Raw genomic sequence first — 26,660 nt, forward strand, 5'->3', positions numbered from 1 at the left:
CGGGTCCCTTTAAGGATGTCGGGGCCGCGCGGCCGCGTGGGGCGCGCGCCGCGGCCTCGCTCTGGGGCCCGAGCCTGCGCGCTCGCGCCCCGCGCGCCCTGCGCCCCGCGCCCCGCGCGCCCCCCGCGAGCCTCCCAGCGGCGGGGCTTCTCCTGCGCGGTGGTCATGGCTCCAGGTCGGCCACGGCAGGGCGGCGATTCCCAGGCCCCGGGACCCACGGCGGGCGGCGGCGGCGAGGGGCCATGATCCGGCTGGGCAGCCGGTGCGCACGGTGGCCCCGCAGCGCGGCGGTCCCGACGGGGCGGCGCCGGGCTTCGGGGGACCCGAGGGGCCGGGCGGGGAGCCACCGCGCCCTGCGGGTGCTGGTGGACATGGACGGCGTGCTGGCCGACTTCGAGGGCGGTTTCCTCAAGAAGTTCCGCGCGCGCTTCCCGGACTTGCCCTTCGTCGCGCTGGAGGACCGGCGTGGTTTCTGGGTGACCGAGCAGTACGACCGCCTGCGGCCCGGGCTGAGCGTAAGCGACCCCTGCTCCGGCCCCCCTGCCCGCCCCCCGCCGGCCCAGACCCGGGCTCGGGAGCGCCTTTTGCGCGGGCTTTTGGAGACAAGCAACCTGTGTGACCTTGGGCGGGTCACAAGCCCTAGCCTTGGGGTGGTCTTCTGGCAAAATAGGAGGGACCTGGGGAGGGCTAGGGGCCACAGCTCTCAGTTTCCCCAGCCATCACAGCCGGCTTCTAGCAATCTCACTATCTTCTCACTTTTAAATTCTTGGTATATTTGGCTGTAAGTCGTTTGTTTCGTTTGTTACGCGCCTTGGTTTCTTTCTGCTCCGCACTGGTATCATCAAACCGAGATCCTCTGGATCTCAGCCTCTCTTTTGTTGTTGTTGTTGGTCGTGGGGCCTGAACTCTGGGCCTGGGCGCTGTCCCTCAGTTCTTCAGCTCAAACTCTACCACTTGAGCCACAGCGCCACTTCTGGCTTTTTCTGCATATGTGGTGCTGAGGAAACGAACCCAGGGCCTCATGCATGCAAGGCAAGCACTCTAACACAGACCCACCTTCCCAGCCCCTGAATCTCAGGCTCTTGAGTAGCTAGAATTATAGCCACCAGCACCCAACATGTTACCTTTTTTTTTTTTTGTCGGTGGTTGGGCTTGAACTCAGGGCCTAGGTGCCAACCCTGAACTTTTTTGCTCAAGGCCAGTAGTGCTCTACCACTTTGAGCCACACCCTCCACTTCTGGTTTTTGAGTGGTTAATTGGAGATATGAGTTTCACAGACTTTCCTAGATCTCAGTCTCCTGGATAGCTAGGATTACAGGTGAGCCCAGCACCTGCCCCCCCCCCTTAATTTAAATAAGTTAAATAATATGAATTAAGTCCTCTTTTATCCCTAAGGCAGTCACACTGGCAATTATTTCTGCACTACTGATTGGATCCATGCCTTTACCCTCTTCCCTTCTTTATTGCTTTGGATGTAGAGTGCCCAGTGATAATGGTGGCTTAAAGATGATAATGCCAGTTAGGATACCACATAGGAATCAATAGTGATCACAGTAGGTGCCATTGCAAACCACCCCGTCCCCCCAATGCCCTGCCTCCTAAGTCTAGCAGGGATAGCTAAAAATCCCAGGTAGGGATGTTTAAAATCAGAAACCTTGGTTTGTAAATTTCATCTGTTTTGTGACAGGAGCAGGGGATTTTATCAGGCATCTCTTGATTGGCCACATATGGTCACTACCAGAGGGTTTTATGCTGAGGAGAAGGGTGTGATGATCAGAACCATTTGTGTAGTCCCAAGTTCACTGCTTTATTTCATGTAGGTAGACATTGCTTATCTCCATTTTTGCTGAGGAACTTTGCCCTAAGTCATCAGATAGTAAGGGGCCAAGGAAGGGAAGACTGGAAACTTCAGTTTATCTGACACACACACACACACACACACACACACACACACACACACACACACACACACACACACACACACACACACACACACACACACACACACACACACACACACACACACACACACACACACACACACACACACACACACTCTCTCTCCTGGGGCTTGAACTCTGGGCTTGGGCGCTGTCCCTCAGCTCTTTTATTCAAGGTGAGCTCTCTACCGCTTGAGCTACAGCACCACTTCCGGTTTTTTGGTGGTTTATTGGAGATGAGTCTCATGGAGGGGCTGGGAAGGTGGCTCAGTGGTAGAGCGCTTGCCTTGCATGCATGAGGCCCTGGGTTCGATTCCTCAGCACCACATAAGCAAAAAAAGAAAAAAGCCAGAAGTGGCGCTGTGGCTCAAGTGGTAGAGCGCTAGCCTTGAGCTGAAGAGCTGAGGGACGGCGCCCAGGCCCAAAGTTCAGGCCCCATGACTGGACCCAAAAACAAAACAAAACAAAGAGTCTCATGGACTTTTCCGGCTCTGAACCAGATCTCAGCCTCCTGAGTAGCTAGGATTATAGGTGTGAACCACCAACACCTGGCTTTTGCTGTCTTTATGAATGCCATTTCTTTTTTTTTTTTTTTTGTCGGTCATGGGGCTTGAACTCTGGGCCTGGGCCCTGTCCCTCAGCTCTTCAGCTCAAGGCGAGCGCTCTACCACTTGAGCTACAGTGCCACTTCCGGTTTTCTGGTGGTTTATTGGAGATAGGAGTCTCACGGTCTCTCCTGCCCAGGCTGGCTTTGAACTTTGATCCTCAGATCTCAGCCTCCTGAGTAGCTAGGATTACAGGCATGAGCCACCAGCGCCCGGCTGAATGCCATTTCTTTTGACTTCAAAAAGCCACCTCCACAATGACTTGATTTGTTGAGGGGCAGAAAGCACCTGTTGTGGTGAGCTGGCCTCTCCTGGTGCTGAGACCTAATTAAAACTGATTCTGAAGTCAGGAGACAGTGGCTTATGCCTGTAACCCTAGCTACTCAGGAGGCTGAGATCTGAGGATTGTCATTCAAAGCCAGCCTGGGTAGGAAAGTCCCCATGAGACTCTTCTCTCTAATTAACCAAACCGGAAGTAGAGCTGTGGCTCAAACTGGTAGAACACTAGCTTTGAGCAAAAGAGCTCAAGGACAGCACCCAGGCCCTGATTTTAAGCCTCATGAGGACACCTTTTTTTTTTTTTTTTTGTTCTGGAAGCTGATATTAGGAGGACTGTGATTTGAGGCCAGGCAAAATGTTCTGGAGACCCTGTCTCAACAGAAAAAGCTGGACATGGGGCTGGGAAGGCGGCTCAGTGGTAGAGTGCTTGCCTTACATGCATGAGGCCCTGGGTTCGGTTCCTCACCACCACATAAGCAGAAAAAGCCAGGAGTGGCACTGTGGCTCAAGTGGTAGAGCTCTAGCCTTGAGCTGAAGAGCTGAGGGACAGCATCTACGCCCAGAGTTCAGGCCTCACAATTGACAAAAAAGAAAAGAAAAGCAAAGCAAAAGCTGGACATATTGGCAAGTCTGTCATCTCAGCTATAGCTAGAAGCATAGATGATTAAGGTCCAGGACAGCCTAGAGCGCCTACGACAAAACTTACAAAAGCAAAAAGAGCTGGAGGTGTGGCTCATGATAAAGCACCTGCCTAGTGAGCTCCAGGCCCTGAGTTAAAGTCCCAGTACCACCAAAATCAAACAAAAAAGGAAGAAAAAAAACAACATGAACTGGGAGGATTTGCTGTGTCTTTTTTTTTTGCCAGTCCTGGGGCTTGAACTCAGGGTCTGAATGCTGTCTTCAAGCTTCTTTTGCTCAAGGCTAGAGCTCTACCACTTGAGCCACAGCACCACTTCCAACTTTTTCTGTTTATGTGGTACTGAGGAATTGAACCCTGGGCTTCATGCATGCTAAACAAGCACTCTGCAGCTAAGCTATATTCCCAGCCCATATCTGTGTCATTTCTTCAGCTTCAGTAATAGACTACAGCCCTGTGTTAGTGTTCATTTGCAGCTAGGTGACCAGCACTGGAATCTGGGGGACCTTACCTCCTCTGAAGAGTGTGTTGATAGGGTGAAACTGAGTCTACCCTGAATTCACAGTGGCCTTAACAGCTCTTTGCACAGAGGTATAGACTTCAGGTCTAAGGGTACTAATTCTTGCTTTCTAAGTCCAAGGCCCAGGGGTAGAGTTTGTGGGACAGTGAGGACTGGACAGTGAGAGGAGCCTTCTCATTCCTTCTTTCTAAGGCAAGGCTAAGGCAAGGTATCCTTGAGTCTCCCTGTGGCTGAGTTAGCCAAGGATCTGTGGTTATAACACAACAAAAGAAAACAATCCATGGACTGGGAAGGTGGCTCAGTGGTAGAGCGCTTGCCTTGCATGCATGAGGCCCTGGGTTCGATTCCTCAGCACCACATAAGCAGAAAAAAAAAGCTGGAAGTGGCACTGTGGCTCAAGTGGTAGAGCACTAACCTTGAGGTGAAGAGCTGAGGGACAGCGCCCAGGCCCAGAGTTCAGGCCCACGACCAGACCCAAAAAAAGAAAAAGAAAAAGAAAACAATCCAGCTTACAGATGTAGCCTGTATAGCTATCACTTATGTATGTATGAGTGTGTGTGTGTGTGTGTGTGTGTGTGTGTGTGTGTGTGTGTGTGTGTATCTATCTATCTATCTATGACTGGTCCCAGGAACACTCTCCCCAGATAGAAGCTCAGCCAGGTGCTAGTGGCTCATGCCTGAAATCCTAACTACTCAGGAAGCTGAAATCAAAGGATTATAGTTCTTATTCAGACCAGGAAAGTCTGAGAAATTTTTTATTTGTTGTTCATTGTGGGGCTTGAACTCAGGGCCAAATGATGTCCCTGAACCTCTTTGTCCTCAAGGCTAGTGTTCTACCACTGGAGCCACACCATTACTTCGTTTTTTGAGTGGTTAATTAGAGATAAGAGTCTTTTGGGAACTTTTCTGCAGGAGCTGGCTTTGAAGGCCAATCCTCAGATCTCAGCCTCCAGGGTAGCTAGGATTACAGGCATGAGCCACTGGTGCCCAACACAAGAAATTTTTTTTTTTTTTTTGTCGGTTGTAGGGCCTGAACTCTGGGTCTGGGCGCTGTCCCTCAGCTCTTCAGCTCAAGGCTAGTGCTCTACCACTTGAGCCACAGCCCCACTTCCTGCAAGGCAAGCACTCTACAGCTGAGCCACCTTCCCAGCCCTGCTTATGAAATTTTGTACATGTACAATGTAAACACAATATTTTTCCAAATATTTTCCACATTCGGTTGGTTGAGTCTGGATGTGGAACCTGTGGAAAACGGATGGCCCACTGCACTCTGTATTCTCTGATATTCAGGGTACTCTGCGAGATAAGGCAGAGGTGGAAAGAAAAGCTCATTTTAACCGTTGGGATAGATAAACTGAGCCCAGAGAGGAAGATTGCCTTGACTAGTGTTTCCTAGCAGATTAGTGTCAGGGAGGGCATGGGTGCTGAGAAGCTGTCCTTAGGTGCCAGGGCCTGCATACCTGTTATATCCTATAAGGACCTTGTAAAGAAAGGCTGAGTTCCCATTTCCATTATGTAGATGAAAGAGTCTCTTTGAACAGGGTGGGAACTCAGGGTCACATAGCAAGGACCATCTCTTTCTCACTCCCCCTGACTCCCTCTCTCCCTCCATGGGTGAGCTTAAGTTCTAGTAGTGTCATTATTCTTCCATGGCCTTGAAGAAAATTTAGGCAGGGCAGGGTGTTACTACATACCTGCAATCCCAGCAATTAGGAGGCAGAAGCAGAAGGATTGACAGTTGGAAGCCAATCCTGGGCAACATAATAAAATCTTGTCTCAAAAAAACTAAAAACAGGCTGGAAGGTGGCTCAGTGGTAGAATGCTTGCCTTGCGTGCATGAGGTCCTGGGTTCGATTCCTCAGTACCACATAAGCAGAAAAAGCTAGAAGTGGTGCTGTGGCTCAAGTGAGGGACAGTGCCCAGGCCCAGAGTTCAGGCCCCAGAACCAACCAAAAAAAAAAACAAAAAAACAAAAAACAACATGCTTCCTTCTCTGTAGACTGGGGACAACACTCCTAGGCCATTGTAGGCTGTGAAGCTCAAACAAGAGGTGTGGTATCTTAGTATTGCCATGCATTGGTAACACTAGTACAGCTGACAATGGGGTACTGCTGATGCCATATCTTGGCTGGACAGAGGCACTTCCTATACTGCACACTCAGGACCAAGGTTCCCTTCTTTTTTTTTTGGGGGGGGGGTTCGGTCATGGGGCCTGAACTCTGGGCCTGGGCGCTGTCCCTCAGCTCTTCAGCTCAAGGCTAGCGCTCTACTACTTGAGCCACAGCGCCACTTCTGCCTTTTTTTGTTGTTGTTCTGCTTATGTGGTGCTGAGGAATCGAACCCAGGGCCTCAGGCATGCAAGGCAAGCGCTCTACCACTGAACCACCTTCCCAGCCCCCAAGGTTCCCTTCTAAGTGCCTGAGATTTGTCACTTTCTCCTTGCCTGACTCAGCCATCTAAAGCAAAAAGAAGCTTACCTAGGAGTTGGGAGATGAGGTAAGGTGGGGGTGGGGGGATGGGGAGGTGGGAGTGGTTGGTGTCTACCTTCTAGCTTGGCCACTGTTAGGCTATGTGACTTCAAGTAGATATCCTCCCCATTCTGAGCCTTAGCTTTCTCCTAGGAAAAATAAAGATCTATTTTGTTGTTTTTGTTTGTCTTTTCAGTTAGGGTCTTGCTATGTAGCTGAACACAAACTTGAACAACTCCTGCCTTTACCTCCCAAATGTTGGCATTACAGGTGTGTGTCACCACACTCAGCACAAGTGCCTGCATGTATGTGTTTCTTTTCTTTTTTTTTTTTTTTGGGTCCAGTCATGGGGCCTGATCTCTGGGCCTGGGCGCTGTCCCTCAGCTCTTCAGCTCAAGGCTAGCGCTCTACTACTTGAGCCACAGCACCATTTCCGGCTTTTTCTGCTTATGTGGTGCTGAGGAATTGAACCCAGGGCCTCATGCATGCAAGGCAAGTGCTCTACCACTGAGCCACCTTCCCAGCCCTCTTTTCTTTTTTCTTGTATGCTTGTATGTGCCAATATTGGGGCTTGGGCACTGTCCTTTAGCTGTTTCACTCAAGGCTGTAAGGAGTAAGGGTGGAGGTTCGATGGTGTTTATGTATTCACAAACTTGTGTGGCCACCTCCACCAATGGTTTCAGAGCTGTTTTTTTCACTGCAGTATAGGAGTGGAGGTTGGCCATCTGCTTCACAGCTTTCACGGTTCCTGGCAGTGGCTCTTCGCTCTACCACTTGAGCCACAATTTCACTTCCAGGCTGGCTTTGAGCCACAATTCTCAGATCTCAGCCTCTTGTGTAGCTAGGATTGCAGGCCTGAGCCACCAGTACCCAGCAATTTTAAACTTTTTTTTTGTCAGTCATGGGGCTTGAACTCTGGGCCTGAGTGCTGTCCCTCAGCTCTTCAGCTCAAGGCTAGTGCTCTACCACTTGAGCCATAGTGCCACTTCCGGTTTTCTGGTGGTTTCTTGGAGATAAGAGTTTCACGGACTTTCCTGGCCGGGCTGGCTTTGAACCACGATCCTCAGACCTCAGCCTCCTGAGTAGCTAGGATTACAGGTATGAGCCACTGGCACCCGGCTTGATTTTTTTTTTTTTTGGTCAGTTGTGGGGCCTGAACTCTGGGCCTGGGTGCTGTCCCTCAGCTCTTCAGCTCAAGGTTAGCGCTCTACCACTTGAGCGTCAGCCCCACTTCCAGCTTTTACTGCTTATTTGGTGCTGAGGAATCGAACCCAGGGCCTCATGCATGCAAGGCAAGCACTCTTACCACTGAGCTGCCTTCCCATCCCCCCGGCTTGATTTTAAACTTTATTTTATTTTTGGTCGGTCGTGGGGCTTGAACTCTGGGCCTGGGCGCTGTCCCTCAGCTCTTCAGCTCAAGGCGAATGCTCTACCACTTGAGCTACAGAGCCACTTCCAGTTTTCTGGTGGTTTATTGGAGATGGGAGTCTCACAGTCTTTCCTGCCAGGGCTGGCTTTGAACTGTGATCCTCAGATCTCAGCCTCCTGAGTAGCTAGGATTACAGGCGTGAGCCACCAGTGCCCGGCGATTTTAAACTTTATAATCAACAAAACCTCCCTGCCTTTTTATAGTGTATATTGATATCTTAACACATAGCCCAGATAAAAGCACAGCTGTTCTGGTTGCATGCAGTGAAGAGTAAAACTTTCCCAATTGTCTTTATACCCTAACTTCCTTACCGCTTGCTCCTGACACCAGGCACACTGAAGGTTCTCTGAATTGCTTTAGCTCTCAACTGTAATGACTACCATGGCTAGGCTTGTACACCCTTAGAACAACTACCTTACTGCCCATGTGGATCATGCCTAGCAAATATGTGGTTCATGATCCCTGGCATCAGGTCCCAGAGAGCACTAGGTGTCTCTCCTATCGCTGACATAGAAGCCCATGGCCCAACACTTTATCTGGTCACTGCTGGATCTTAGCAGAAATCACGTCTTTCCTGGAAAGAGACAGAGTGCACTCACACGTGTGCTCTTGCCCTCTCCCTTCCTCCCAGGAGACATCCCTAGAGGTGAGGGTAAGGTCAGGCTCCAGCCAGGGGAGGTCAGTGAGAGGCCCAGGACCCGGCAAGTAACCCCGTCTCTCTCTACTTCTCAGGAGAAGGCCATCAGCATCTGGGAGTCAGAGAATTTCTTCTTTGAACTGGAACCTCTGCCAGGAGCCGTGGAGGCTATGAAGCAGATGGCCAACCTCCAAAAGTAAGTTTGCCCACGCAGGGGACCTCACTGTACAATCTACACCTCCTTCCTGCCACCCAGCCCTTGGTTGTCCTCAGTCCTGAGCAGCACTCTGGTTAAAACCCTACTGCACAAGGCACTCACAAGTCAGTGCCTCACAGCATAGGGGCTGACAGTCCCCAGCAGGCATGAAGCAAGTTGGGGAGTGAGGGTAGAAGACCCCAGACCATGCTAAATGCTGAGGAGAGACGGGGAGCAGGAGGCCTCACTTGGAAGGGAAGGTCTAGGAAGGCTGGAGATTTCATTTGAGATCTACTGAAATGAGAGGTTCCTTAGGCTGAGCCCCTCCCAATAGGCTCAGCACACAGTCCCCAGAGACCATGAGCAACGTGTGATAAGCTTCTCTGGGACCTTATGTAAAAAAACATCTGTGACTTATGGTTCTTACCTTGTAGAAGTCACTATCTAAAGTGGCTTTTGATGGTGTTTAGTGTATTCACAAACTTGTATGGCCATCTCCACTACTGGTTTCAGAACCATTTTTTCATTGCAGTATAGAAAACCCTGGTCGCTTTAACAGCACCCAGCCACACCTGCTCTTCTGCAGCCTCTGCCACCACTCATCTCCCCTGTCTCTAATGCTTTGCCTCACCTACACAATTCATGTAAATGGCATCATTCAGTATGTGGTCTTTTGGGGCTGGCTTCTTCACTTAGTGTAATGATAACAGGGTTCATCCATTTCATGTAATGATTCCAGGGTTCGTCCATTTCGTGTGCATGCATGTGTGTGTGTGTGTGTGTGTGTATGAGAGAGAGAGAGAGACATACACACACACACACACACACACACACACACACACACACACACAGAGAAAGAGTGAGAGTCATTGGAGACTGAACTGGCCTCACGTATATTAAACAAGTGCTTTACTGCTAAGCCACATCCTCAGTACAATGTTTATGCTTTCCTTTTTTCATGGGTGTGCTCAGGGTACTTGGATCTGAACTGAGGACCTGGGCCCTGTCCTTTAGCTTTTTCACTCAAGACTGGCAGTTGGCCACCTTGACCATAGCTCCACTTCTGGCTTTGTGGTGGTTAACTGGAGACAAAGAGTCTCACAGGCCTGGTGCCGGTGGCTACAGCACCATGATCTTTCTGAGTATCTAGCATTAATGCCTGCACTGTGCATTTTTCTACTTTTGTTATTTCTTTTTTAAAAATTTTATTGTAAAGGTAATGTATAGAGGGGTTACAGTTACATAAGTAAGGCCATGAGTACATTTTTTTGGAATAGTGTTACCCCCTTCCTTTGGATTTTTTTTTTTTTTTTTTGTCGTCGGTCGTGTGGCTTGGGCGCTTTCCCTGTGCTCTTCAGCTCAAGTTGAGTGCTCTACCTCTTGAACCACATTGCCACTTCCGGTTTTCTAGTGGTTTATTGGAGATAAGAGTCTCATGGACTTTCCTGCCCGGGCTGGCTTTGAACTTCGATCCTCAGATCTCAGCCTCCTGAGTAGCTAGGATTACAGGTGAGCCACCAGCACCTGGCTCCTTTGGATATTTTTAACTTATAGAATATATCCTCCTAGTAAATCAAGAAGCATCTGCATATAGAAAAGAACACTTTTTGCCAGGCACTAGTGGATTATACCTGTAATCCTAGCTACTCAGGAAGCTGAAACCTAAGGATCCAGGTTCAAAAACCATCCAGGCAGGAAAGTCCCTGGGATTTTTATTTCCAATTAACTACTAAAAGCCAGAAGTGGAGCTGTGGCTCAAGTGGTAGAGTCACAGCTTGGGTGAAAAAGCTAAGGGACAGTGCCCAGGTCGAGTTCAAGCTCTATGACTAGTGCGCATGCACATGCAAACCCACGCACACACCCACACAACACTGTGAACGGAGAGTAACTGAAGTGCTCACTCCAGCAGCCTATGTACTAAAACTGGAACCACACCGAGAGTAGCCTCCCTCCTTGTGCAAGGACAACATGGAAATTTGTAAAGCAGTCCATGCTTTTTTTGAAAAAAAAAAAAAAAAAAAAAAAAGATTTTACAAAGCATATTTTCCAAAGATAGAATACCTTATAGTAGAGTTTGAGGAATGGAATACTCTAGTAATGAACTAGATAATGTCAAAATGATTATCCCATTCTAGAGGGAAAACAGTTGGGAGTCAAGGCCATCTGCTTGAAGTCCTTTCATAGTAACCAGAATGTCCAACACAGTGGGGCTCAGGGTCCCATAGGTACAACCTGCGTGCCTTTCTGATGAACTTAGATAAATCTGGAATAGTTTGTTTGGTGGGGCCCTGGTGGCTCATTCCTGTAATCTTAGCCACTCAGGAGTCTGAGATCTCAGGATCATGTTTTGAAGTCAGGCCAGGCAGGAAAGTCTGTGAGACTCTAATCTCCAACTAATCACCAAAAAAGCCAGAAGTGGAAGTATGGCTCAAGTGGTAGAACATGAGCCTTGAACAAAAAAGCTTAGGGATAGTGTCCAGACCCAAGACTGGCTGAAAAAAAAAAAGTGGAGTTTGTAAAATACATGAGTCCTAAAAACTAGAATATGTTTTTACTAAGTAGTGGTCACTGATAGCATAGGCTTTTTGGAGGTCCAAATGTCTTAAAACAATGAAATAAAGAGTACTTGAGGAGGAGGAGGAGGAGGAAGAGAGGGAATATTCTGGGAGCCAGTTCCTGTGAGGACAAGGGGAAAGGGCAGGGTGCAGATGGAGGCTGGGAGGGAAGAGGGACACAGTGGGAAGGAAGAGGTGAGCTCAGGCAGCTTGTGACCAATGGTGGAAGGGCAGGAAGACAAAGGGATTCATATGGTGAGAAAGTTGAGGATGGTGGAAGAGGATGTGTTCCAGCTACATTGGGAGCTGAACCACGTGCTCCGTGAGCACCCCAGGGCCTGCACCTCCCACTTGGAGTGCCCCATCCCACACCTGCAGTGCCCTGCCCTTGTTTCATGTGTCAAGGGGAAGATGCTCCAAAGATGAGATGAATTTCCTTTTTTTGGAGGGGTGGGGTAGGTTGAACACTGCTCCTTCAGCTCTTCAGCTCAAGGCTAGTGCTCTACCACTTGAGCCACAGCACCACTTATGGTTTTCTGGTGGTTTATCCTGCCCGGGCTGGCTTTGAACTGCAGTCCACAGATCTCAGCCTCCTGAGTAGCTAGGATTACAGATATGAACCACCAGCACTTGGCCCTGAATTTCCTGTTCTATCAGCCTTCAGTTGCTTGGTTGCAGGTGGGAAGAATTAGGTAGTTGGGTTCTTTCAGTATCTGCCCAGACCTCCCCCAGAGAGATACAGGTAGAATGCATCACAGAGTCCTAGCTGGGCAGAGTTGGGGAGCAAGGGATCCCACAAAACTGGCGAGTTGTCTGTCTAGATGAGGCAGAAGAATTGCATTCGGGATGTTGGAAGACGTGCCAGAGACTTTAGAGGTGGTGGCTGGCCAGGACAAGTGTGAAACTGAAATTTAGGCAGCAGTGAACGGAACCCCCAGCCATGCTGGTGGAGAGTGGTACTCCCCAGCACCAGGGAAGAGTGGAAGTATTGAGGGGTAAGAGGCACATGTGTGGGTGTGTACTGTGTGCTGCCACTGAGCATCCTGACACCTGGTAGATGTCGGCATGGAGCCAGTGAGTAAAGAAGACAGTGGAGGGATGTAAATGGCAGATGAGAGCAGCAAGGAAGTACTGGGTCAGGCTGGCGGAGGGAGGCAGGGGCATGTTGGTGAAAGGTCTGTGACCCAAGCCTTAAGACTCAGGGATTTAGAAGGGACAGGGGAGAAAAGGCAGAGATGCTTTTCTCTGAGGTTTTTTGGGTTATGAGGAAGAGCAGGCCTCATTTGAGAGGGCTCCTCACAGGAGGTAAGCAGACCGCTGTGTGATGCCACCTTTTGCAGAAGCAGGAATGAGAACCTTGGGGCAGAGGCTGAAGATTTAGGGCCACAGCAGGTACAAGGGGCACGGGGAGCATGGAGAGTCCATGAAGCGAGGCAATGAAAACAGCAGTCACCATGTCCCAGGAACCCACAGGGCTTCTTCCAGGGACCAGAGAGGAAAACACAAGTCTTATAGCTCAGCTTGAGGGACCAGCAGGTATGGTGCCAGAGGCACACACTGGCATTAATGAAGACGTTTTGAACCAGAAGACACTGGTAGTAAGGGACCCTGGTCCTGAGGGGAGGAGAAGGCACTTGGGAGGTTAGTCTGGGTCAAGGTCAGCTCTCCTACAGATAGCTGGGACTAGCCATGACTGTGGGAGGCACAGCCCTCATGCAGTTCCCATACTGCTCTCAAGGAGCCACAGCTGGAGAGCTTGGCTCCCACATAGCCTACAGTTGGAAAACTTGCCTGAACTACAGAAATTCCTCGTCATAGGTTTCTTTCCTTATTCCTTGCTTCCTTGCACTGCCCAAGGCCCCACTTCTCATCCTTGTACTTTTCCTTTCTCTGTTTTTGGTTCTGGGGTGTCTAACTCTAGATCTTTTTTTTTTTTTTTTGTCAGCAGTGGGTTTTGAACTCTGGGCTTGAGCACTGTCCATAAGGCTTTTTAGCTCAAGATTACCACTTTGAGCCACAGCACCACTTCTGGTTTTCTGGGAGTTAATTGGAGATAAGCATCTCAAAGACTTTCCTGCCCGAGCTGGCTTTGAACAATGATCCTCAGATCTCAGCCTCCTGAGTAGCTAGGATTACAGGTGCCCAGCTTTAACCCTAAGTGTTATGAATACAAGGTACATGCACTACGGCCCCTGAACTATAGCCAACCCTTTGCAGTTTTTTTTTTTTTTTTTTATGTTGGTTGTTGCCAAATGTCTTTCTCTCTTTTAGTTTTTTATTGAGATTTTGGAGAGTTTCTCATTAACTCAGCAGTCCAATGCCCATCCTTGAGCTTCTTGCCTATGGTCAGGGTGGAGTCACTTACAGCTGCCCAGGGCTACTGAGTAAGACAGAAATACAAGCTGAAGTCTTGGTGTGGAACACTGGGTTTCTTCCATAACTGGTGCAGGCTCAGACCTGCCCCACTAAAGGCCGGGAGGTGGAGAGGTGTGGGGTGATGGCTGCTGGCTCACTGTCCTATCTTTCCTGGCAGCACTGATGTCTTCATCTGCACAAGCCCCATCAAGATGTTCAAGTATTGTCCCTATGAGAAGGTAAGGTGTTCCATCTTGCTCTAGGCTGGCCATATGTGCCCTGTGCATCCCAGGCAAGGGCTGCTGGGCATGGACTGGTAGACTGGGGCCCCCTCCATACTCCCTGATTTTGTGTCAGCAGCTCTGCTCCTGAGGCAGTCTCTAGCACCAGCTTAGGTGGTGCCCCTTGCTCTGGAAGCAGGCTCAGTAGGAAAGTATCCCTCTTGTTCATCAGATGCACCTGGCCCAGAAGAAGCTAGGTGACGGAGGCAGCAGAGAGGGAGGCAACGGAGAGACAGACTCACGGACATCTTTACATTAAAAACCCCCCTCCTGGTGCTGGGAAGGTGGTTCAGTGGTAGAGTGCTTGCCTTGCATGCATGAGGCCCTGGGTTTGATTCCTCAGCACCACACAAGCAGAAAAAGATGGAAGTGGTGCTGTGGCTCAGGTGGTAAGCACTAGCCTTGAGCTGAAGAGCTGAGGGACAGCACCCAGGACCCAGAGTTCAACAAAAACAAAACACAAAACAAAAACCCCCCTCCCTTTTTTTATGGTAGTGGGAATGAACTAAGGGCCTGGCATAGTTTAGGCAAGGGCTCCACTCTGAACTATATCTTTAGCTCTGTATGAAAAGTTTCACCAAAAGCCAGGCATGGTGGTACATGCCTGAAATGCCAGCACTCAGGAGACTAATGCAGGAGGATGGAGCCTGAATTCTCGGACAGCTTGGGCCACATAGCATGACCTTATCTTAAAAGTAAAAGTCTGATCAAGGAGAAATGGCTAAAGTTCATTTTGCTACATACATACTCTTTGTTGCTATTAAAAAAAAGTAGAATTATAGGGAAATGGAGACCTTTCTGGAAATTGAGAAGCTATAGTTACTGGGGTTTGGAGGCAAGGTATATAATCTAGGAGGTGGGGCACAGGGATGGAGGACTCAGGACTTGGCCCCTCTCCAGGGTTTCCCAGTAGCTTCTCTCCAGCCCACCAAGGCCTTTCCTGTTCAGGGGTTAAAACCTTCAAGCAAAAGTTCTGCTGAGTATCTCAACCTTCCTCTCCTCCCACCTCCACACTCAGTGGAAGAAGTGCCTTCCCATGTTTCAGCCCAATAGGTGACTGACAGACCTCTTAGCTTAAGACCTAGGGGCCAGGTGACTTGATACCTCCAAGGCCAGGATGGCTCCAAGGCCCTCCCCACATAAAAACCACCTGTGGATGCTTATACAGATGGTACTATCACATATGTTACATTCCTTTTTTTTTTTGGTTGGTTGTGGGACTTGAGCTCTGGGCCTGGGTGCTGTTTCTGAGGTCTGTCCCTGAGCTCTTCAGCTCAAGGCTAGTGCTCTACCGCTTTAAGCCACAGTGCCACTTCTGGTTTTCTGGAGGTTAATTGGAGACGAGTCTCATGGATGAACCACAATTCTCAGATCTCAGCCTCCTGAGAAGCTAAGATTACAGGTGTGAGCCACCGGCACCCAGCTTATGACTTGGACTTTAAATCATCTCTAGGTGACTCATACTAAATACAGCGTCAAAGCTGTGGGAATAGCATTGTGCAGTATTATTTAGGGAGTCATGAGAAGTCTGCACATGTTCAGTACACGTGCAGTTTTAGTCTATGGTTGGCTGAGTGCATGGATGAAGAGGGACTAGAGGCAGACTCTATTTATTGGAGTGAGATTGGCAGGCAGGTTTCTACGCACCCATTTCTGTGGCTTTGTACAATATCTATATGACGACCACCCTCTGCTCTATGCATCCCAACCCCCTGTGTCATCCCTTCCATTCAGTCTTGTTCCTGAGAGTTTTCTTTCTAAAACATCCTGGCATGTCTGCTTGTCTCCTCTGCCTGCCATCACTCCAGTATTTCCTCCCAGAACTCTTCACATCAACTCCAAAGCAACAGAGCTGATGAGGCCTTTCATAAGGCGTATTGTGTGGGCCCATGTGAATGATCTCCCTTTAAAAAGACCTATGCAGCTGGGTGTTGGTGGCTCATTCTAGGAGGCTGAGATCTGAGGATCACAGTTCAAAGCCAGGCCAGGCAGGAAAGTCTGTGAGACTGTCTCTAATTAACCAGCAGAAAACTGGAAGTGGCGCTCTGGCTCAAATGGTAGAGCACTTGCCTTGAGCTGAAGAACTCAGGGACAGCACCCAGGCCCAGAGTTCAAGCCCCAGGGAACAGATGATACTACACAAAAAGAAAATGTACTTATTTCCTGATATATGTAAAGGTAACCCCACTGTATATGACCTCTAAAACAACAATAAATTGGGAAAAATAGTACCTATGCAAGCCTGGCACTATTGGTTTACATTTGTAATCCTAGCTACTCAAGAGCTGAGATGTGAAGATCATGGTTCAAAGCCAGCCCTGTCAGTCTTTGAGCGTGGTATCTCTAATTGACCAGCAAAAAGCTAGAATTAGAGGTATGGCTAAAGTGGTAGAGCACCAGCTCTGAATGAAAAAGCCAAGTAAGAATGTAGGGCTCTGGCTGGGCACTGGTGGCTCACGTCTGTAATCCTAGCTACTCAAGAGGCTGAAATCTGAGGATTGCAGTACAAAGCCAGCCCAGGCAGGAAAAGTCTGTGAGACTTTTTTTTTTTTGGGTCCAGTCATGGGGCCTGAACTCTGGGCTTGGGCGCTGTCCCTCAGCTCTTCAGCTCAAGGCTAGCGCTCTACCACTTGAGCCACAGCGCCACTTCTGGCTTTTTTCTTTTTGCTTATGTGGTGCTGAGGAATCGAACCCAGGGCCTCATGCATGCAAGGCAAGTGCTCTACCACTGAGCCACCTTCCCAGCCTGTCTGTGAGACTCTTATCTCCAATAAACCACCAGAAAACCAGAAGTGGCGCTGTGGCTCAAGTGGTAGAGCGCTTGTCTTGAGCTGAAGAGCTGAGGGACAGCGTCCTGGCCAGAGTTCAAGCCCCACAACCAGAAAAAAAAAATCCTATGCAAATTTCTTTTCTTTTTTGTCGGTTGTGGGGCTTGAACTCTGGGCCTGGGCACTGTCCCTCAGCTCTTCAGCTCAAGGCTAGCTTCTACCACTTGAGCCATAGCGCCACTTCTAGTTTTTTTGTGTTTTCTTTTTCTGCTTATGTGGTGCTAAGGAATTGAACCCAGGGCTTCATGCATGTGAGGCAAGCCCTCTCCCACTGAGCCAACTTCCCAGACCCCTATGCAAATTTCTGACCCTGCCTTCATGGCCTGCCTGTCTGTCTCCAGCCACAGTGCTTCTTATCTTTTTGTTCCTGTGTTGTCACTCTGCTTGGATGTCTCCCACAATTCCAGACCACCAAGCCTAAAGCACCTTCATGTTGCATCTAGTTCTGTCTCTTGTCCTTTGTTCTTTATGAATGACCCAGCACCACTAGGATAGTCATGTGACTTTATCTCTGACATCTGTGAGGGTGGTAACTGGCCTTCCTATTCCCTGTTGATTCCAGCCTCCCAGAGCAGGGCCAGGCTCTTGGGTAGGAGAACTGGGCATTTCGTTTTGGATGACTAGATCTATGTGTTCAACCAGAGAGTTGTCATAAAACCACTTCTATTTATTTGAAACTTTATTGTGCTAGGGACTCTTTTCATTATGACTTCTACACTTATAGCTGCTCCCTGGGAGACAGGCATGCTTTTATGATTTGATAAAGAAATTGAGACCCAGATTGTGAAGGCAGCCCATTCAATGGGCCTAACAATAACACAGCCAGAGGGGCCAGTCCACATCTGCCACCCTGAGCTGGACTCTCAGCCAGCCTCCATCTCATGCAAGCAGTACATGTTAGCTGGAGAGGAAGCAGCACATTAGAGGAGCAGGTGACAGTTAGCAAGGGCTTTAACCTGAGCACATGTAGGGCTTATTAGAAGGATGTTGGAACTAAAACTATAGAGCATCTAGATATTCAGCAAAGATGCATCTAGGACCCTGAGATCACATGGATCTCCATTAATGGCTTTTGCCACCAAGCTTCACAGTCCAGAGAGAATCTAATTTGTGATTTGCCCTATCTCCCATCACAGGTGGGGTCTCTGGGCTGAGCACGAATACCTCACCCTGCAGCCCAGGGATGGGTTGAATACAGCCCCACTAGCTACCTTCTTTGTAGGGATTGGGAACTGTGGGCATGGAAACCCAAGGGGGGAAGGACGGGGCTCAAAGGTCCTGCCAGGTCACCATTCATGGTTGACTGGGGCAGTGATGGTGGCTATGTCACCCCCAAAAAAGAAAAAGTAGAAACCCATTTCTACACTCCTGCCACCTAGAGGAAGGAATGCTGCTAGCATCTGACATGTTCCCTTCCCAGTTTTACTCAGATGCCCATTAATAATACATGCATTTTAATAAAGCTTAAATCTCATATGGCTTAATATCACTTTCAACCTGATACTATATTTTTAGTATTTTTTTTCTGTCAAACACTGCTCTTTAAAAAACTGCTGTAGGTAGCTGGTGATGTTTAAAAAAGTCTTTGTGTTATTATGTTCTTAGAGTAACTTCCAAAAATAGGGCCCCATGAGGGAAGGGATGACTCTTGCACGGACCACCTATGAAATCACATCCGTTTCCCACGACAGCAGTGGTTAGAGTCCTCAACTCTCACCAGGGACCAGGCTGGGTCATATAGGGTCACTTGGTAGAGGAAACGAGACACTGTAAAAGATCACGAAGATAGGAAAGTATGCAGTGTACTTGAGGAACTCTGTATTGAGTCTGAGTCTTGCTGGATTTTGTCTCGCCAGCCTAGGCTACTGGGCCTGACTGGAAAGGGTGGTTGGGGCAGGGCCAAGCTATGTGCATTAACTTCTTCACAAGCTCCTACCCATTTGAGATGGAAGTAGCTCCTCTGCTTCCTCAACCCACCCATCCCTGACCCCCATACACAGGCAGACAGGTCTCCCTGGCTGGTGGTGGCTGGGGGAGGTGGCTGTTCATGGTTCCTCTGCCCCATGCCGGGGCTGGTCTCAGGACCTGTGTGTTAGGATGTGTTGCCCTCATGGTAGCCTAGTCTGTACTCAGACCCTAGGCCACTCACAGAGCTTCAGGGTCAACTCTGCCCACTGAAGCAGATCATCTGGTATCATAAATGTGTTTCTGTGAGCAATGTCCCTGGAACTGATTCCCTTTAAAGGCCTTGTCAGAGACCAGGAACCCAACTGACAGCTGCTAGCTCACCCTCAGTCACATGCTGTGAGTCAGGGCAGGGCTCTATCCAGGCATCAGACTTTCCTTCTGCCTGATGCTAGCCAACATTACCCCCAGACTTGAGGATAGCATCTGACTGGCAGGTACCACATTGACAGGTTGTGTGGGTGTCTGAGGTGCACATGGCCTTCACAGCAGCCTTACTGAGACCGCCCTTACCTTTTCTCACAGACAATAAAACTGAGGCATGTAGGGGGGAGTTGCTAAGCAACTTGTCTATGGTCAGCAGCAGGAAGCAGTGAGCCAAGGCTGGAGACTCCTGGTTCCCCAGGCCTCATCCATCTCTTCTCAGGCTCCACCTGACCTGGAACAGAAGTAGCATGACTTTTGCTTTATTTCTCCCCAGAAGAAAACATTTTAAACTCTATGGCAAGGTGTTGTGCACAGGTGTGACATTTTCTCTGCCCTTTTCTAGTCCAATGAAGGGGTAATGGTGCATGGAGTGGGGGCTGGGTGGGAAGGGGAGCATTTTCTGGTGCTTTGAAGGCTGGTTTTCAGGTAACATGTCTGCCAGAGTCTGCTTTGGATTTTAGGAATGAGTGTTAAACAATCCCCCGCCCCCCCCCCCCCCCCAGACTTTCTTTCATCTCAAATAGGAATGTAGGCCAACTTCTAAACTTAGGAAGATAATGAATCCAGGGAAACTCAGTGGTAGAGCACTTGCCTATACCTCAAGACAAAGATAATGAATTACAGTTCTTTTTACATTTTACACTCACTTCCAGCTGCTGCCAGTTTAACAGCCTGTGGTAAGACATGTGTTAATAGATTTGGGGTGTCCTTTCACCATGTAAAGAAGCCATAGGTTCTTCCAGGGATTGGGGTTAGAGTCACACTGCCTACAATGTAGGGGTTCATCTGCTGGTGCTGCCTAGTACCCTTATACTGGGGCTCATCGTGGGCCTTTGGTCCATACCAGTTGTCTGTGTCTGTTACTTTATTTATTTATTTATTTTTTTGCCAGTCATGGGGCCTGAACTCTGGGCCTGGGCACTGTCCCTCAGCTCTTCAGCTCAAGGCTAGTGCTCTACCACTTGAGCCACAGCACCACTTCCAGCTTTTTCTGCTTATGTGGCGCTGAGGAATCGAACCCAGGGCCTCATGCATGCAAGGCAAGCACTCTATCCACTGAGCCACCTTCCCAGCCTGTGTCTGTTACTTTATAAAGAGAAGAGTTTTTTACTTTGACTCACAGTTTTGGAGGCTGACAAGTCCAAGATTAGGCTCTTGGCATCTGCTCAGCATGTGATGAGGCCTTGTGAGATTTTAACCCATGGAGGAAAGCAAAAGGACAATCCAGTGTCAGGGTCGCTAATCCATTCCTGAGAAAGTGAGAACTGACCCACTACCTCAGACAGTGGTCTCCATTCTTAAAGAGTCCACCCTGATGCCAGGCACTGGTGGCTCACACCTGTAATCCTAGCTACTCAGGAGGCTGAGATCTGAGGATAGCGGTTCAAAGCCAGCCTAGGCAGGAAAGGCTGTGAGACTCTTATCTCCAATTAACCACTAGAAAACCAGAAGTGGTGCTGTAGCTCAAGTGGTAGAATGATTGCTTTGAGCTGAAGAGCTGAGGGACAGCTCCCAGGCCCAGAGTTCAAGCCCCACAACCGGGGAGACGGGGAGGGGGGGGGGGCGGGGGGAGGGAGAGACTCCACCCTGAGCTAAACACTGTCCCCATGCCCGCCTCCTGCAGGCTCTTCTCCAGAAACTCCTTCCACAGACCTCACCCACCACAGACCACTGTCTCACCTGAGACTTTAGCTCCAACCTGAGTTTTAGTAGGACAGACCTTCAACCTGTAGCTCCAATATTTATTTAAAAATTTGATGTTTCATGCTGATAGGTATGGGGTTATAGGAACATTCTATAGTGAGGTGTAGTAATGGTCTCATAATGCCAGGGATATACTAAGCTGTGTTCATGGGAATGGTAATTCAAAATGACTACAAAAGGGGAATGGAAACAGCTTTCTTAATATAAAATGACTGCATGAAGAACAAAGTCTTAATTTTTGCCAGAGATTTTAGGAAGTCTCACTTAAAGCAAAGGAAACAGAGCGAGGCACTACTGTCTTCTGGCTTCACCCACATGACAGTTTTAGAATACTCCGCAGCAGGGTGGGTGTCCTTGTCTGGTGGGGGGACCTTTATCAGGATCAGCTGTACTGTGACACAATGGTTACATTAGAACAATTGTAAGTGTGTGGACTTCATAGCCTGTGAACGACCTCTAAAGTTATTGTTCAGCTGGCTAATGTTTCCCAAGTGGTCTGTGCTCTGCTACTTAAATCTGGCCATTTCATCTTCACAACAGGGGTGGTGGATAAAGTGTGTGGTACCTCTCTAGGGCCTTAGGTCAAGCTGCCCATCCTGAAACCTCTGGACTTGATGGCAGTAGTCTTCTAGTCTTGTTTGCCACCCGTCCCTGGGGCCTGAGGCTACCTGGGCTCTGCTTCTCTGAGTAGACTTGGGGAGGGGCCCATCCAGCCTTTGCATAGCGTGGACCATGTCTGGCTTGGACATCTCCATCTCTGAGATTTGAGTTTGATCCTCGGCCTGTAAGCCACGTGACTTGGGGAAGGCAGGGAGGTGAAGTGGAGAACCTCCCTGTCTGTCCCTCTGCTTCTGTTTTTGGAACAGCTCTAGTCTTGGCTCACGGGGTGGTGGGTTTCATGAGTTTCCTGCTTTCCCTCCAGGTTGTCTTGGAGTCAGGGCCTCCTGGGGTCCCTCCAACAACTCTTTATCTACATGGAATTTTATTTTTATTTTTTCTTGTGCTGGCACTGGGTCTTGAACTCAGGGTTTGGGCTTTGTCCCTACTCAAGGCTGGCACGCTACCACTTAAGCACAATCTCCACTTCTGGCTTTTTAGTGGTGAACTGGAGATAAGAGTCTCATGGACTTTCTTGCCTGGGTTGGCTTTAAACTGCAACCCTAAGATCTCAGTCTCTTGAGTAGCTAGGATTACAGGTGTGAGCCACTGGCACCTCGCATAGTGTTCTGTTTTGGAGATGGTCTCAGATTTATCATCCTCCTAAGTGCCAGGATTACAGGTGTGGCCACCACACCTGGCATTTTAACAGCATCTTATAATGAGCAGAAATTGTACATTTTTAGCTTTTCTATTGAGGTCTGGGTTTCAGCAGTGACTCCGCCGTACTCTAGCCGTAGAATATGGATAAGAGATGTGTCCCTCTGAGCGTCAGCTTCTTGAGCTGACAGTCTTCCTCCCAGCCCTCCGTGTTAGCCCCCTTCCTTCCCTCGTCAGTGCTGAGGTCCTAGGCCGACCCCCTCCGCCTATCTGATGTCACTTTCTTCTCATCTTGTCCTTGCAGTATGCCTGGGTGGAGAAGCACTTAGGCCCCGACTTTCTGGAGCAAATAGTGCTCACCCGAGATAAGACTGTAGTCTCTGCTGACCTTCTCATCGACGACCGGCCAGACATCCTAGGCAAGTGTCTTGTGGTCGGGGGAGGAGCAGGTGGGCTGACCTGGGCCTCGTGTCCCCCTCCTCTGAGGGATCCTCCCTTGGCCGCTTCCTTGCGCCCGCTGCCCAATCCGTCTCACCAGGTGTTTGTCACACGTCCAGTCTGGAGCTGCAAGTGTGGATATTCAAAGAGCCTGTGCGGTTGGTGTCAGCCACTCCAGTCCAGCACAGGTGGCTGAGCAGGGCAGACTGGCAAAGACCCTTCAGCCGCAGGGTGGAGATGAAGTCGCCGACAGTCACAGAAACTGTGCAGAGCAGTTCCTGTGTGTGAGTCCTCACACCATCTGTCAGATGGGTGCTTGTGTGAGCCCCGGGCTCTGGACTGAGATGCCGCTTTCCCATACAGGTGTGGAGGCACAGCCCACCTGGGAGCATATCCTCTTCACAGCCTGCCACAACCAGCACCTGCAGCTGCAGCCTCCTCGCCGCAGGATGCACTCATGGGCGGACGACTGGAAGGCCATCCTGGATAGCAAGCGGCCCCGCTGACCCTCCTTTCCTACGGCCTCCACCTCAGGGTTCCCAGCGGGGGCCTGTGGGGTCCAATGGCTAGTGCTCTGGGCTGGGGGTTCCTTCACAGCCAGGCCAAGGTGACTTCCTGCTGCATGTCCCCTTCCCCAGCCCTGCCAGGCCTTAACCTGATCTCAGGGCAGGGCTGGGCACTAGGGACCCTGCTCCCAGGTAGTTCTGATGACCTCAGCCAGCGGCTCCTTGCTGCCAAGGACCCCTGGGCATCACTTCAGGAAGGAGCTGAGGCCATTGTTCAGGTGTACCTTGGGGGAGGTTCTTTAGCTGTTGGGGTACCCTGTCCTAGAGCCCACAGCCCATTAGCAAGGAGGGCCAGGAACATGATGTTGGACATGAGGTACTCCGGTGGGCAGGAGCCCTCACTATCTCCATATGGTACCTGGCCTGCCTGCCACCTCATCTGCTCTCTCTACCTGGTCCATCATGTATCAGTACACTCAGCAGCTTCCAATGGCTCCCAGGCTCTGTGCTGGGGGATGATATGCTGGCCCTGCCTGTGGACCAGCACCAGAGCCGCTCCCTTCCTATCTCCAGACCCCACGCGGGGCCCAGCAGGAGTCAGCAGGCTTGATGTTCAATGAACGCATGAGAAATAAATTCTGTTCACACGTTTTGGCCTCTTCTCACTATACCCCAAGGTATTCTAGTGTATAGTCCTAAGGAACTATGTCACAGGAGTGTTTGGGGTGGGGGTTCCACACCCTGAGGAGCTGGGATGAGGGGTACAGTCCTCTGTGCTTGGGCCTTGCACAGGATGCCACATGGGGCCAAGGCAAGATGGCCCTGAGGGTGGCGGGGGTGGAGCCTATGGAATGCTGGGCCCTACCCTGCTTTCAAGCTCCTTTCTCTAAACCACACCCCTCTCCCCGCTTCTGGCCATACAGGTGTAGGCTGGTCCTATCCTCTGTGTTCCCAAGACAAAATTAGATCTGGAAAACTGTGATTATAGCCTCTGCTTTTGACACTGGGTAAGAGACAACCTGAACCAGCTACTGCCTAAAACTGGCCTCAGACCTACAGTCCTCCCCGCTCTGCCTCCTTAGTGCTGGAGTTAGAGGCATGTGCCACTATACCCAGTTCCTGATGTCTTCTTGAGATTTAGGAGCCGGGGTCCTTGAAGAGCATATAGATTGCCCACACCCCTAACTTGTCCCATGGAAAGCGGGGCTCTCCTGGAAAGCTGTATGGCATCAGCACCTTGACACGCACTCCTTGGGCTGCCTGAGGATGGAGCCAATTGGAGAGAATATAAGGGGAAGGATGTCAGCCCAGCTTTTTAGCTTTCCAGCTTTCCAGCTTAGAGTCTCCCAGTTTAGTATGGGCCACCCCAGCTCAGGGAGAGGGGGCCTCTCTGGGTTTGGCCAGCCCCAATTCTTTTTTTTTTTGGGGGGGGGGAGGGTCCGGTCAGGTCATGGGGCCTGAACTCTGGGCCTGGGCGCTGTCCCTCAGCTCTTCAGCTCAAGGCTAGCGCTCTACCACTTGAGCCACAGCGCCACTTCCGGCTTTTTTCTTTTTTCTTATGTGGTGCTGAGGAATTGAACCCAGGGCCTCGAGCATGCAAGGCAAGTGCTCTACCACTGAGCCACCTTCCCAGCCCTTCACAGCACCATCTGGTCCTAGCACTGCTACATCCTTCTCTCCAGCTGAGGAGAATCTGCAGGTCTCTGACTAGCAGTGTATGACACTGCACCAGGTGACTAGAAGCCACCTGGGATCCTGGGAAGAAGCCATGCCTCGAAGTGCTGGCTCTAGAGACTTGGTGCTGATGTGATACAGGCTGTCACGAGCCCACTTCACCTAGGGCCAGGTGATGACATGCAAGATGACTGAGTCACTTCCTGTGACTGCTGCTAGCTAGACTGGATTCTCCCCCATCAGCAGTAGGCCTAGCTGACACTTCTCCACATGACTCACCCAGCCCCTGTGCAAAGCCCCCAGGTCACCGTGTGCCAAGTCTTCATTCACAGGGACCCTCCCAGGGCTGGCAGCCTCCAGCTGTGGCAGTGGTGACACCTTCTGCAGGGAGGAGGTACTGGAGGGACTGGGTCACAGATCCCTTGTGCTGAACCTGAGGACACCCAGCCCTACCTTGAAAACTGCAGAAAGCCCATTTCTATCATGGGGCCTGTTTTGTTGCTGACAAGCAGTTCTACTGGGGAGCTGGGCGGGGGGAGGGAGGCTGTTTAGCCTCTTCTGGGTTTCTCCTCCCCTCCCCCTGCCCAATAGAGACTCCCATTGTTCTCTCATCATCCTCTGTCCACCCTCAACCAGCCTCAGTCCACTCCCAAGGCCATCTCTCCTGGCTAGCAGCCCTGTTCTTCTTCAGACTCCCTGAGCTCCCAGCCCATGAGGTCTTTGGTGGGTGCTGGGTGGCCTGCCGCAGTGATACAGAGCCGATTTAAAAACAGCCCACACTTGCTGCATTTATTTTCTGCTTGCTCAGGTGGAATTGCTCACCTGAGGCAGACTAGAGCTGCAGGAGAGCCTGGCGGGAGGTGCAGCAGAGCCAGAGTGCTGAGGCATCTCCAGGAAGGTGCTGTCTATCCTGGGTGCTCCTGCCGCCCTCTCGATGCCCGAGATGGGCACAGCATGCACAGCAGCTGGAGATCTGAATCTTCTCATCTGATATTACCTGGTTGAAATGAAGGTCATTTTCCCCTGACAATAAGGGAGGGTGCGTTTTGCTGCAAACTCGGTTTAGAAAGCTACCTCTAGAACAGACCGCAGAACTTGGTTCGGAGACTGCATCTCTTGCCTCATGTTACCTGACTTCTCAGAGCCTCTGCTTCTACTGACTGTCCTGATTCACCCAAAGTCATTGGAAATAGGGACTCTAAGGACCAGAGCCTCTGAAGGGAGTTACCTCCCTGAGGTGGAGAGCGATGAGGAGCAGGCCATGAAAGCAGGTGCAGGGAGCAGGTGCGATGCCCAGCCACACACCTAGGACCCACACCTCTGCCTCTCTGTCCTGACAGATGGTAGAAGCACCTCTCAGTTCCACTTCCAACCTTTCCCCAGCAGTGGAATATCCTACAGTGGGTCCTTGCCATTGTCCCGACCCACCTCTCCATTCCTGTCTGTAAGGTGTTCCCTGGCTGCTGTTCTGAGTGATGTCCTTGGGGATGGACCCTGGGAGGCTCTGTGACCACCATTGCTAATGGCCTCCCCGTTGCCCCTATGAGTCTGCCAAGATCCCCCTAACCTCCAATAGTGTGTTGTCCCCATGTGGGGAAGGGTCTGGCAGGAACAGGAGGAGCACAAGTCACTTCCAGAGGGGCCCATGGGTATCTCCCTGCTCAGACTCCATCAGAGACTCCATATTGGTGAGGGAGAACAGCTCTTTCCTCCCCTGGGTACAGGGCTCAGGTCCCACAGCATGGAGCAGCCAGCACTGTGGGCTCTGAGGAACAGAACAGTTGGTCCTTCCCAGGATGGCCAGGTGAACTGGGACAACATGTGTTATAGACATATTGCCACTTCCCTCATCTGTGTCCTTCCCCACAAGAGTCCACAGACAAGCTCAGGGGCTAATATCTGAGGATCTCGGTTCAAAGTCAGCCCTAGAAGACAAATCCATGAGACTCTTATCTTCAAT

At 50.3% G+C, this 26,660-nt stretch overlaps 1 protein-coding gene across 1 annotated transcript; it reads left to right on the forward strand.

Annotated features, from left to right (window-relative positions):
• The first annotated feature begins 175 nt into the window (after positions 1-175).
• On the forward strand, positions 176-23,676 carry Nt5m (5',3'-nucleotidase, mitochondrial). The gene is made up of 5 exons (XM_042673858.1): positions 176-515; positions 8,611-8,711; positions 13,800-13,860; positions 22,387-22,501; positions 22,884-23,676. The coding sequence occupies exons 1-5, from the start codon at positions 243-245 to the stop codon at positions 23,024-23,026; spliced, it is 693 nt and encodes a 230-aa protein (XP_042529792.1). The 5' UTR covers positions 176-242; the 3' UTR covers positions 23,027-23,676.
• The last annotated feature ends 2,984 nt before the right edge of the window (positions 23,677-26,660 follow it).

The sequence above is a fragment of the Dipodomys spectabilis genome, unplaced genomic scaffold, assembly GCF_019054845.1.
Source record: "Dipodomys spectabilis isolate Male_0828 unplaced genomic scaffold, ASM1905484v1 ptg000018l, whole genome shotgun sequence".
NCBI lineage: Eukaryota > Metazoa > Chordata > Mammalia > Rodentia > Heteromyidae > Dipodomys > Dipodomys spectabilis.

Excerpts from the sequence above, each read along its gene's own strand:
- Nt5m (XM_042673858.1), top strand. The coding sequence starts at position 243 with ATGATCCGGCTGGGCAGCCGGTGCGCACGGTGGCCCCGCAGCGCGGCG. Across the intron at positions 516-8,610 it reads GCCTGCGGCCCGGGCTGAGC|GAGAAGGCCATCAGCATCTG; the intron begins GTAAGCGACCCC and ends TCTACTTCTCAG. Across the intron at positions 22,502-22,883 it reads CGACCGGCCAGACATCCTAG|GTGTGGAGGCACAGCCCACC; the intron begins GCAAGTGTCTTG and ends TTTCCCATACAG.